This window comes from Panthera onca, chromosome A2, assembly GCF_046562875.1.
Source record: "Panthera onca isolate mPanOnc1 chromosome A2, mPanOnc1 haplotype 2, whole genome shotgun sequence".
Taxonomy (NCBI): domain Eukaryota; kingdom Metazoa; phylum Chordata; class Mammalia; order Carnivora; family Felidae; genus Panthera; species Panthera onca.
The window spans coordinates 105,354,640-105,367,300 of NC_138340.1; the positions used below are offsets into that span (position 1 = coordinate 105,354,640).

The 12,661-nt window shown below is 37.5% G+C and overlaps 1 protein-coding gene across 5 annotated transcripts in view; it reads right to left on the minus strand.

Moving 5' to 3' along the window:
• VWDE (von Willebrand factor D and EGF domains) overlaps window positions 1–12,661 on the minus strand; it is a 78,161-nt gene that overhangs the window by 19,389 nt on the left and 46,111 nt on the right. For 4 of the 5 annotated variants that reach the window (XR_013553565.2, XM_078441858.2, XM_078441840.2 and 1 more), the window contains 4 exons: window positions 7,144–7,394; window positions 5,848–6,067; window positions 4,191–4,328; window positions 203–340 (listed from right to left, as the gene is read on the minus strand). Coding sequence is in view for 4 of the 5 variants with exons in the window: in XM_078441858.2 (XP_078297984.2) it covers window positions 203–340; window positions 4,191–4,328; window positions 5,848–6,067; window positions 7,144–7,394 (747 nt within the window). In the remaining variant the exon portion in view is untranslated. The remainder of the gene's footprint in view (window positions 1–202; window positions 341–4,190; window positions 4,329–5,847; window positions 6,068–7,143; window positions 7,395–12,661) is intronic. The other variant, XM_078441842.2, reaches the window with a different exon arrangement.

The following is a 12,661-nucleotide window of genomic DNA, read 5'->3' on the forward strand; positions in this document are numbered from 1 at the left end:
TCATTATACAACATGAATCATTTTTCTAGAATATAAACCAAAGAAGTCAATGGATTAGCAAGAAAAAGAATAATTTGTAAACCACATTATATAATCTTAGGTGACCTTTATAAAAAAAAAATTCCTGAAATAATGTTAGTGTTCTGGAAAATGAATGGGAGGTATTACTTGTCATTAGCTTTTAACTAAGACCATTACTTACTAGAGGCATTTCTGCTTGTTGACTTAACACGCCTCTCTCTCTGCATGGCATTTTTATCATTCTCCTTAGTTTCACTTTCATCAGAACTTGTAAGAACCACAATATGTGTTGTAGATTTGTGTAAAAGCTGTGTTTCAACTGTAAATGTATGCGTGAAAAACAGATCAAACTATTGTAAAACCGAAACACTGTGAATGAGAACATACGATAAAAATGTCACTTGGGGGGAGCACCTGGGTAGTTCAGTTGGTTGAACATCCAACTCTTGATTTCCGCTCAGGTCATTATCCGAAGTCCCGCATAAGGCTCTGTGTTGAGTGTGGGGCCTGCTTAAGATTCTCTCTCTCTCTCTCTCTCTCTCTCTCTGTCTGCCCCCTCCCCTCTTTGAGCTCTCCCTCTTTCTCTGTCTCTCTCTCAAAAAAAAAAAAGTCACCTGGATTGAACTCTTAGCAAATTAGATTACAGAACTAGCTTAAATTTCACCTCTTCAGCAAATCCTTGGGTTATGGATTGAATTGGGTACCCCCAAATTTATTTATGTTAAAGCCCTAACTCTAAATGTGACTATATTACCTTAAAGAAGGTAATTAAGCTTAAATGAAGTCATGAATGGGGCCCTAATCCACTAGGACTGGTGTCCTTTTAAGAAGAGCAGGAGCCACAAGGGGCATTGCACATGTGAGGACACAGTGAGAAGGTGGCCATATCTCAGCCAAGGAGAAAAGTCAGAAACCAACCTGATCTTGAATTTCCAGCCTCCAGAACACTGAGGAAACAAATTTCTGTTGTTGATGTCACCCTGCCTGTGCTATTCTGTTATGGCAGACTGATCTGACTATAGTTCCTATAGTACCGCACTCACCCAACCACCCAACTTCATCTATCTGTGTTCTCCCACAGAGCTTTGTCCTTCACGCTATTGATTTTTATGTGTCTCCTTCCTCTTCTCGTTAGCAACCTCAAGAATAAGAACTGTGCTGCATTTACTTTAATGGTCAGTGACTCTGTTGCCTACTTTAAAAGTAAGTAAACAATACCAACAATGAAAGAAATATTTTGCATTAACAAGCATCTTCCTAAAATACACAAATGCTTCTGACAGAGTTAAGAAACTTACTAGTCACTCATGTGTAATGGGATTTGGTTCAACTTGCTTTCCTCTTAAATTCCACTTGATACAGGTTTTATTCAGGGAATGAGTCTTTGTTTGCAAAAGGCAGATGTTAGATCACTTTAGTGTATGGAGTGAACGGTGTGATATGGTTGAGTATTTGGAACTGGATATTGAGGGGGCAATGTGAGTGGCTGAGCTACTAATGAATTCCCCTTACCATCCAGCACTATGCTCCTCAAGTCTGTTAGCTCCAGGGCTAGATAGTCCCACCTCCATCTGAAGCACAAAGTAACATTACATCACTAATATATGTTTTTCATCAAAATGGGGTCTTATTCACTGGTGCAGCCACTCTAGAAAACAGAGTGGAGGTTAGTAAAAAAGTTAAAAGTAGAACTACCCTATGATCCAGCAATTGCATTACTAGGTATTTACCCAAAGGATACAAACATACAGATTCAAAGTGGGTACATGCACCCCAAGGTTCACAGAAGCATTGTCAACAATAGCCAAACTATGGAAAGAGCCCAAATGTCCATCAACTGATGAATGGATAAAGAAGATGTGGTGTATAAACACACACACACACACCACACACACACACTGGAATATTATGCAGCCATCAAAACGAATAAAATATTGCCATTTGCAACAACATGGATGGAGCTATAGTATGTTATGCTAAGCGAAATAACTCAGAGAAAGATAAATACCATATGATTTCACTCATAAATGGAATTTAAGAAAAAAAACAGATGAAAATATGCGAGTGGGTAAGAAAAGAATAAAGAGAGAGGGAAACAAACCATAAGAGACTCTTAAAGATAGAGAACAAACTGAGGGTGGATGGAGGGATGTGGGTGGAGTATGGGCTAGATGGGTGATGGGTATAAGGAAGGCATTTGTTATGATGAGTACTGGGTGTTGTATGTTAAGTGATGAATCACTGAATTCTACTCCTGAAATGAATATTGCACTGTATGTTAACTAATTAGAATTTAAATAAAATTTTGAAAAAAAAAAAAAGAAAATAAAGAAAATAAAGAAAAAATTATGTGGAAAAAAATGGCGTCTTCTTCACTTAATGATACCAAAATATAGTTCTTTCATGCTGTCTTCTATAATTTGCTTTTCTCTTTTAAGCTTTTAAAATGTTGATATCCACCAATTTTTTGTCCTTCTTTCTCTTAGTGTTATCTTTGGGCAATTTTATCCATGACTGATGACCCTAAGACCTGTATCTTTAACTTAATCCTCCCTCCTAAACTCCACTTGGATATTCCATAGTCTTCTCAATCTCTATGTAGCCATACTGAACTCATTATCTTTTCCCTTGCAAATCACTTCTTCTTCATGTGTGTGTCTTAACTCAGCTGAGGCTGCCATTACAAAATACCATAGACTGGATGTCCTAAACAACAGGAATTTATTTTCTTACTATTCTGCAGGTAGCAAGTTCAAGATCAAGGTGAAGGGCCATTCAGTTCTTGGTGAGAGCTCTCTTCCTGGCTCCCAGACAGTCACTTTTTCCCTGTGTCCTCATAGGGCAGAGAGAGAGAGAGAGAGAGAGAGAGAGAGAGAGAGAGAGAGAGAGAGAATAAGCTCTCTGGTGTCTCCTCTTATGAGGATACTAATGCTATCGGATCCTAATCCTCCCTTATGACCTCATTATGACCTCAATTAATTCCTTACTTCAAATACAGCCACAGTGGGGGTTTGGAACACAACCTATGAATTCTGAGGCCACACAATTCAGCGCATAGCAAAGTGAATGCCAATTCTACATACTCATTCATGTAAACTGAGCTTTTGGAATTTAGTAACTCTTTACCTCACCATGCTAATCCCAATCATTGACCGTGGACAATCAGCTTGCTTCTTTGGTGTTTCTTTCAACCATGACCTCCTCACCCAAAGTCATAGTATCTTCCCATCTTTCCTATTTTTTTTTCTTTTTTCTTTTGGTGGGGGGGAAGAGGAGCAGAGAGAGAGAGAAAGAGAAAGAGAGAGAGAGAGAGAGAGAGAGAGAGAGAGAGAGAGAGACGGATAGATAGACAGAGATTAAGAATCCCAAGCAGTCTCCACACTCAGCGCAGAGCCCAATGTGGGGCATGATCCCAGGACTCTGGGATTGTGATCCAAGGCAAACTCAAGAGTCAGATGCTCAACTGACTGAGCCACCCAGGTGCCCTACATCTTTCCTATTTATTCGTAATATTCTCTTAGCTTTTCTTCCCACCTTCAGGCTTGCATAGTTTCTTACCCATAAGTGGTCCATCCACCATTATGCTCGAGTAGACTTCTCCGATATAAATCTTATTAAATTTCTCATAGTTTCTCAGTGATCTGGCCACTGGCTAGTTCTCTAGCTTCATTTCTTATAGCAGTTCCTCTTACCCTCTATATTTTAAGCACATTGAATTATTTATAGTGGCCAAGTGTGCTGTGATGTTACATATCTCTCCACCTTTGTTCATGATGTTTCTTCTGCCTAGAAAGCCTTTCTTTCTCTTGATTGGATACATCAGATTTAGCTGTAATGACACTCGCTTTTTAAAACTTTTCATTATCCCTCTAGGTAGACACGATTCTCTGTGTAGTATTCCTATTATTCTCTACAGACACTTCTCACGAAAGACACAGAACACAATATGAAACTATGTGATTACATGTCATACTGGTATTACACTCAAACCTATTAGGTCAGAGGACATGTTTTACCTATTTTTGCATCCTCTGCATCCAGCTTAATGCATGACACTTAGTGAATACATACTGAATGAACACATGAGTAAAAGAGGTAATAGAACTGAGTGATTTTGATTAAGTAAATGTAGCAACAAATATTTCATGGCAGAAAATAGGGACTTTTACCATGACATATCTTTCCATCACCATAAAATCCTTTTGGACATGAACCGCAATGATAGGAGCCAAAGGTATTGAAGCACTCTGCTCCTGGAAAGCAAGGTCTGGATTGACACTCATCAACATCTTCCTGGCAATTTTTACCTAAACAAAATACAGATTGAGAGTTCAATTTATTTTGAAAAACACTGTATATCCCATCAAGTGTTCCTTATTTTATTTCTTTTACTTAAGTACTTTACTTCTACTTTACTTAAAGTATAATTACTTCTTTTACATAAACTCCAGAAAAACTGTCATACATTAAGAGGAATGCATGTATAAAGTCACCAATTAGAGGGGCACCTGGGTGGCTCAGTCAGTTGAGCATCCAACTTTGGCTTAGGTCATGATCTTGCCGTTTGTGAGTTCAAGTCCTACATCGGGTTCTGTGCTGACAGCTCAGAGCACAGAGCCTGCTCTGGATTCTTTGTCTCCCTCTCTCTCTGTTCCTCCCCCCTCTCACACTCTGTCTCTCTCTCTCAAACATAAAATAAAACGTTAAAAAAATTTTTTTAAGTCACTAATTAGATTCTATTTAACATTAAATAAGACCCTTCAAGTGCATAAGATTTTCCTTATAAAAAAGATGACAGAAGGCCCTTGGTACTCTGAGGCAAAAAATTACCATATCATAGCAGCAATTCTCACTTTGTTAAAAAAAACTCAATGATTTTTTTTTAAAAAAGTTAGTAGAATGATTGCTTAATTAGCTTAAGGACAGCTTATTCAGTGCGGTGACTGCATTAGCTGTGAAAACCCATGAAAATTTTACAGCATGTGAGGAAAGTCAGTATGTCCTCAATAAAGTTTTTTGAGATGAAGTGTTGCTCCCATTACAGTAAGATCCATGAAGCACTCAACACGAATTGTTTCAAATGAAGTCTGTAGCACAACAGTCCCAACTGATAAAATTTTTATTTTAAAATGCTGAAGAAAATAATAAATGTCTTGCTTAGTTCAATTATAATGTTAAAGTAGATGCCTTCAAGTAAAATATAAGCTCAGTAACTGCATATTTACTTAACATTTATATCTGTTTAAATTAGAGGAAATATTGGTATGACTCTTAAAAAGCCTTGGAAAATTATAAGTCATTCATATACTTATTTGAGGTTTCTAGAATAAAATTTTTCAGGATAATTAACAAGTTAGCAAACATGCTAATATTTCCTTTCATTTCGCTTTAACATTGTATCATGATCTTTTTAAGTTAATGAATTATCAAGTTTTCTTAAATGATAATGTTTATATTTCTCATGGCAAATTTCTTGATTTTTCCATATTATATTTCCATAGTAATACACTTAAATATATTTCTACCTAGCAAATATAGACAGAAATGTTTAAGAACCTGCAAAGTACAATACAGACATAGAATACTGCCATGAAAATTATAAAAAATTGGCAAAATTGTAAGAGTAAATGTAAGCAATGTACAATAATAGAAGGATATGAGTAGCAAATGTATTTGTGATGACTTTTACTAGATTTTAAAACATATATTAAAATCTTTAGGACGATACACATGCTTGAATAACCTGTATATTACTTGGAAAGCCAAGGAACTTTCCTTTCTAATTTGTTCACACACTAATTTCGTTCATGAAGAACCAAAACTTACCTTTGAGTTCAGGCGGACACACGCAAGAATAACTGTGAAAACCACTAATACATCTGCCAAGGCCACAGGGGTTTGATTGGCACTCGGTGACGTCCACTTCACAAAGACTGCCCTGAAAGCCAGGCAAGCAGACACACAGGTGTACTCCACTTCCTGGAGGAAATTTAATATCTGACACACATGATCCACCATTCAAGCAATCACAAGACTTCACAGTCACCTCCAAAAGAAACAAAAAGTAAATGCTTTATTCTTCAGTAAAATAATCTTCAGTTTATGCCTTAGAAATTGTGTTAGGCATGTACATTTAGGTGGAAGTAGGACCAGATCACAAGTTTTGAAAAGAAAAAAAAAATATATATATATATATATTTAATGTAAAAGAGTATTTTAAAATATAGTTTAATAAGGTAACCTTGCCAACTTTCAAGAGCATAGTCAAAATATAAATGCTATGGATAATTTTTTAAAATGTTACAAGATACAGGTGCCTGGGTGGCTCGGTCCGTTAAGTGTCCAACTTCAGCTCAGGTCATGATCTCGTGGTTCATGGGTTTGGGCCCTGTGTCGGGCTCTGTGCTGACAGCTCAGAGCCTGGAGCCTGCTTCGTGGATTCTGTCTCCTTCTCTCTCTGTCCCACCCCTGCTCATACTCTGTCTCCCTCTCTCTCAAAAATAAATAAAACATTAAAAAAAACGTAAAATGTTACAAGATAATCAATTTCTATGATGCAAGTGGAACAACTGGAAAAAAATCCTTAAGGTGCAAAGCAGTTAGTCACATGACTTATCCCAGACTGTAGAGAGTAAACAGTCATTTGAATTATCTGGTTAGCATGACATAATACACAATTTCCCTTCATACCATTACTTCTCTGGGAGTGTGTCCCAAATTTCAAGTGAATACAGGGCACAAAAACAGTATTAATAGCTCGTGACTGATAATATCAAAAGAATAGCCAATAAAAAAATGACTTCACTTGAAGGAAAGGGTATAATTCTCAATCTTAGGTTTATCATAGATATTTCAGACAGGTGGACATGAATGCATTCTTTACTTAAGTAAACTTAAGTACAGGAGCAAATGGTCTAGGAATTCGTCACATAGATCCGTGCTCTGGACTTGAGACTCTACCGAAGATTTTAAATTCTGACAAAAATAGCATTTTGGCAGTTTAATTTTCCACAAAATGTTGAATAATTTAGTTCCTCTTCATGAAGAATTCTATTTTAAGTTTCAAATAGTTACTGATACTGTTAATTAATTCAGTGGCATTTACGTAATTATAAATATTACCATAATCGTGAGCCTCGTTTCAGCATTGCAGTCATCGGTAAAAAGTAGAGTGAATTGCTGTGGAGTTTGGGACTCTGCTTTCCACATAAGAAGTCCCGTAGAAGAAACATTTGCTCCCTCGGGACCTGAGTCCAAGGCAAAATGGATGTCAGAGCCTTCAGGATCGACAGCCGTGAACTGGAACACAAAGTTCTCCCCGAAAAATGTCTCTAATTTGTCTTGTGGCATTTGAATCAGTGGGGGTTGGTTGTCTGTCAAAGAGAAAGAGGTTATTTTGTACTTGTGTATAAAGAAAAAGGAAAAGGGAAAGTAAAGTATGATGCAAAGACCTCAGACTGAAACATTTTGATGAATTTCAAACTCCCCTAAAACTTCCATTACCTATGCTGGCTCTTTTTCTTTCTTTTCTTTTCTTTTCTTTTCTTTTCTTTTCTTTTCTCTTTTCTTTTCTTTTCTTTTCATATTCTGAATAAATTCAATTGCATTCTTAGAAAATGTAAAAGTAACTGACAGGTGCAAGACTTCAAACTTTGCTACAAGGGTGTAACAGCACTTTGAACACAGCATAAAATACATAAACATATCTGCATTTCCCAGACTGGATGCATCTCCTTTTCTGTCTGAAATTATTTCTTGGTGTTGACCAACTCATTGCTTGCTCTTTCACTCTCTCTTCTTCATCCTCTGCCCTTTTCAGCTTTTCTTTCCCCTCAACACCTCCTTTTATTTCCCCTTCACTCTCCATGACTGGATTGTTCATTTAACGCCCCCGCCCCACCCGACCTTATTTTCCTCACTGTACCTGCCTCTCCAGTAGGAACTGGAAGCCATATAAGTCACAGCCATCCTCTGCTCCTCAGAGGCATTTCCCACTGCCAAGCTCACATAATGGAACGGTGGTTATTTCAGAGGACAGAGAAAGCTCCCTTTGCACTCAAGTAATGCTTTAAAACACTTTTTTTATATTGTCATATTAAAAAATGTCCCCCTTCCTTGGCTTAACACATGGAAGGTATAGGATTTTTCATCACACTGGGCACAAACACTTTCTGCTTGCATCGACAAAGCACTGATGCCAAGAGAATGTGGTTCTGACTCCCATTCTGCCATCACATATCTTTATACAATTTACTGGTTTTAATTTCCTCACCCCTCAATATGAGAAATTGGGATAGATGATTTTTCCAGCCTCCTTAAATCCTTGAACATCGTAAATCTATTATGAGTCAGTCATACTCAAGCCATTAAAAACATACACACCAATTCAGAAGTTATATTGTGTTTCCCTTATCTTTTGCACTTAATTCTTCACCAAATTTGTACTGTCTTCCCATAACACCCCATGAGTCTTGCACCTGAACCATAAATTATCTGAAAAATGGTCTAATACAGTAATGAAATTTGTATACACAATAATATATATAGTGATGTTACAAAGCACTGTATAAATACAAGGTTCTAGGATTCCTTAGCTAAAATTACATGGGGATAGGAGGAGGGAGTAATTATATCTTGTATTTTATAATGCCTGCTTGGTCTTTGGGATGAGGAAAGAGAATGAAGAAACAATTATATGGAATTATGTATAGCTGTAGTTAAGAAAGTGAAGACATTACAGGCCAGAAAGGAATGGCAGGAGATCTTCAATGTGATGAACAGAAAAAAAATATGCAGCCGAGAATCCTTTATCCAACAAGTCTGTCATTTAGAATAGAAGGAGAGATAAAGGTCTTCCCAAAGAAACAAAAACTGAAGGAATTCGTCACCACTAAACCAGCCCTACAAGAGATCCTAGCGGGGATCCTGTGAGAAAAAGTACCAGAGATATCGCTACAAGCATGAAACCTACGGACATCACAATGCCTCTAAACCCGTATCTTTCTATAATAACACTGAATGTAAATGGACTAAATGCACCAACCAAAAGACATAGGCTATCAGAATGGATAAAAAAACAAGACCCATCTATTTTCTGTCTACAAGAGACTCATTTGAGACCTGAGGACACCTTCAGATTGAGAGTGAGGGGATGGAGAACTATTTATCATGCCACTGGAAGTCAAAAGAAAGCTGGAGTAGCCATACTTATATCAGACAAACTAGACTTTAAATTAAAGGCTGTAACAAGAGATGAAGAAGGGCATTATAAATAATTACAGGGTCTATCCATCAGGAAGAGCTAACAATTATAAATGTCTACATGCCGAATACAAGAGCCCCCAAATATATAAAACAATTACAAACATAAGCAACCTTATTGATAAGAATGTGGTCATTGCAGGGGACTTTAACACTCCACTTACAGAAATAAATAGATCATCTAGACACATGGTCAATAAAGAAACAAGGGCCCTGAATGATACATTGGATCAGATGGACTTGACAAACCTATTTAGAACTCTGCATCCCAAAGCCACAGAATATACTTTCTTCTCGAGTGCACATGGAACATTCTCCAAGATGGATCACATACTGGGTCACAAAACAGCCCTTCATAAGTATAAAAGAATTGAGATCATACCATGCATACTTTCAGACCACAATGCTATGAAGCTTGAAATCAACCACAGGAAAACGTCTGGAAGACCTCCAAAAGCATGGAGGTTGAAGAACACCCTACTAAAGAATGAATGGGCCAACCAGGCAATTAGAGGAGAAATTAAAAAATATATGGAAACAAACGAAAATGAAAATACAACAATCCAAACACTTTGGGACGCAGCGAAGGCAGTCCTGAGAGGAAAATACATTGCAATCCAGGCCTATCTCAAAAAATAAGAAAAATCCCAAATACAAAATCTAACAGCACACCTAAAGGAAATAGAAGCAGAACAGCAAAGACAGCCTAAATCCAGCAGAAGAAGAGAAATAATAAAGATCAGAGCAGACATAAACAATATAGAATCTAAAAAAACTGTAGAGCAGATCAAAGAAACCAAGAGTTGGTTTTTTGAAAAAATAAACAAAATTGATAAACCTCTAGCCAGGCTTCTCAAAAAGAAAAGGGAGATGACCCAAACAGATAAAATCATGAATGAAAATGGAATTATTATAACCAATCCCTCAGAGATACAAGCAATTATCAGGAAATACCATGAAAAATTATATGCCAACAAACTGGACAATCTGGAAGAAAGGGACAAATTCCTAAACACCCACACGCTTCCAAAACTCAATCAGGAGGAAATAGAAAGCTTGAACAGACCCATAACCAGCGAAGAAATTGAATCAGTCATCAAAAATCTCCCAACAAATAAGAGTCCAGGACCAGATGGCTTCCCAGAGGAGTTATACCAGATGTTTAAAGCAGAGATAATACCTACTTCTCAAGCTGTCCCAAAAAATAGAAAGGGAAGGAAAACTTCCAGACTCATTCTTTGAAGCCAGTATTACTTTGATTCCTAAATCAGAGACCCAGTAAAAAAAGAGAACTACAGGCCAATATCCCTGATGAATATGGATGCAAAAATTCTCACTAAGATACTAGCAAATAGAATTCAACAGCATATAAAAAGAATTATTCACCATGATCAAGTGGGATTCATTCCTGGGATGCAGGGCTGGTTCAACATTCGCAAATCAATCAATGTGATACAGCACATTAATAAAAGAAAAGATAAGAACCATATGATCCTGTCAATCGATGCAGAAAAGGCCTTTGACAAAATTCAGCAACCTTTCTTAATAAAAACCCTAGAGAAAGTCGGGATAGAAGGAACATACTTAAACATCATAAAAGCCATTTATGAAAAGCCCACAGTTCACATCATCCTCAATGGGGAAAAACTGAGAGCTTTTTCCCTGAGATCAGGAACACGACAGGGATGTCCACTCTCAATGCTGTTGTTTAACATAGTGTTGGAAGTTCTAGCATCACCAATCAGACAACAAAAGGAAATCAAAGGCATCAAAATTGGCAAGATGAAGTTAAGCTTTCACTTTTTGCAGATGACATGATATTATACATGGAAAATCCGATAGACTCCACCAGAAGTCTGCTAGAACTGATACATGAATTTAGCAAAGTTGCAGGATACAAAATCAATGTGCAGAAATCAGTTGCATTCTTATACACTAGCAATGAAGCAACAGAAAGACAAATAAAGAAACTGATCCCATTCACAATTGCACCAAGAAGCATAAAATACCTAGGAATAAACCTAACCAAAGATGTACAAGATCTGTATGCTGAAAACTATAGAAAGCTTATGAAGGAAATTGAAGAAGATATAAAGAAATGGAAAAACATTCCGTGCTCATGGATTGGAAGAATGAATATTGTCAAAATGTCAATACTACCCAAAGCTATCTACACATTCAATGCAATCCCAATCAAAATCGCACCAGCATTCTTCTCGAAACTAGAACAAGCAATCCTAAAATTCATATGGAACCACAAGAGTCCCCGAACAGCCAAAGTAATTTTGAAGAAGACCAAAGCAGGAGGCATCACAATCCCAGACTTTAGCCTCTACTACAAAGCTGTAATCACTAAGACAGCATGGTATTGGCACAAAAACAGACACATAGACCAATGGAATAGAATAGAAACCCCACAACTAGACCCACAAAAGTATGGCCAACTCATCTTTGACAAAGCAGGAAAGAATATCCAATGGAAAAAAGACAGTCTCTTTAACAAATGGTGCTGGGAGAATTGGACAGCAACATGCAGAAGATTGAAACTAGACCACTTTCTCACACCATTCATAAAAATAAACTCAAAATGGATAAAGGACCTGAATGTGAGACAGGAAACCATCAAAACCCTAGAGGAGAAAGCAGGAAAAGACCTCCCTGACCTCAGCTGTAGCAATTTCTTACTTGACACATCCCCAAAGGCAAGGGAATTAAAAGCAAAAATGAACTACTGGGACCTTATGAAGATAAAAAGCTTCTGTACAGCAAAGGAAACAACCAACAAAACTAAAAGGCAACCAACGGAATGGGAAAAGATATTTGCAAATGACATATGGGACAAAGGGCTAGTATCCAAAATCTATAGAGAGCTCACCAAACTCCACACCCGAAAAACAAATAACCCAGTGAAGAAATGGGCAGAAAACATGATTAGACACTTCTCTAAAGAAGATATCCGGATGGCCAACAGGCACATGAAAAGATGCTCAACATTGCTCCTCATCAGGGGAATACAAATCAAAACCACACTCAGATATCACCTCACACCAGTCAGAGTGGCCAAAATGAACAAATCAGGAGACTATAGATGCTGGAGAGGATGTGGAGAAATGGGAACCTCTTGCACTGTTGGTGGGAATGCAAACTGGTGCAGCCACTCTGGAAAACAGTGTGGAGGTTCCTCAAAAAATTAAAAATAGACCTACCCTATGACCCAGCACTAGCACTGCTAGGAATTTACCCAAGGGATACAGGAGTGCTGATGCATAGGGGCACTTGTACCCCAATGTTTATAGCGGCACTCTCAACAATAGCCAAATTATGGAAAGAGCCTAAATGTCCATCAACTGATGAATGGATAAAGAAATTGTGGTTTATA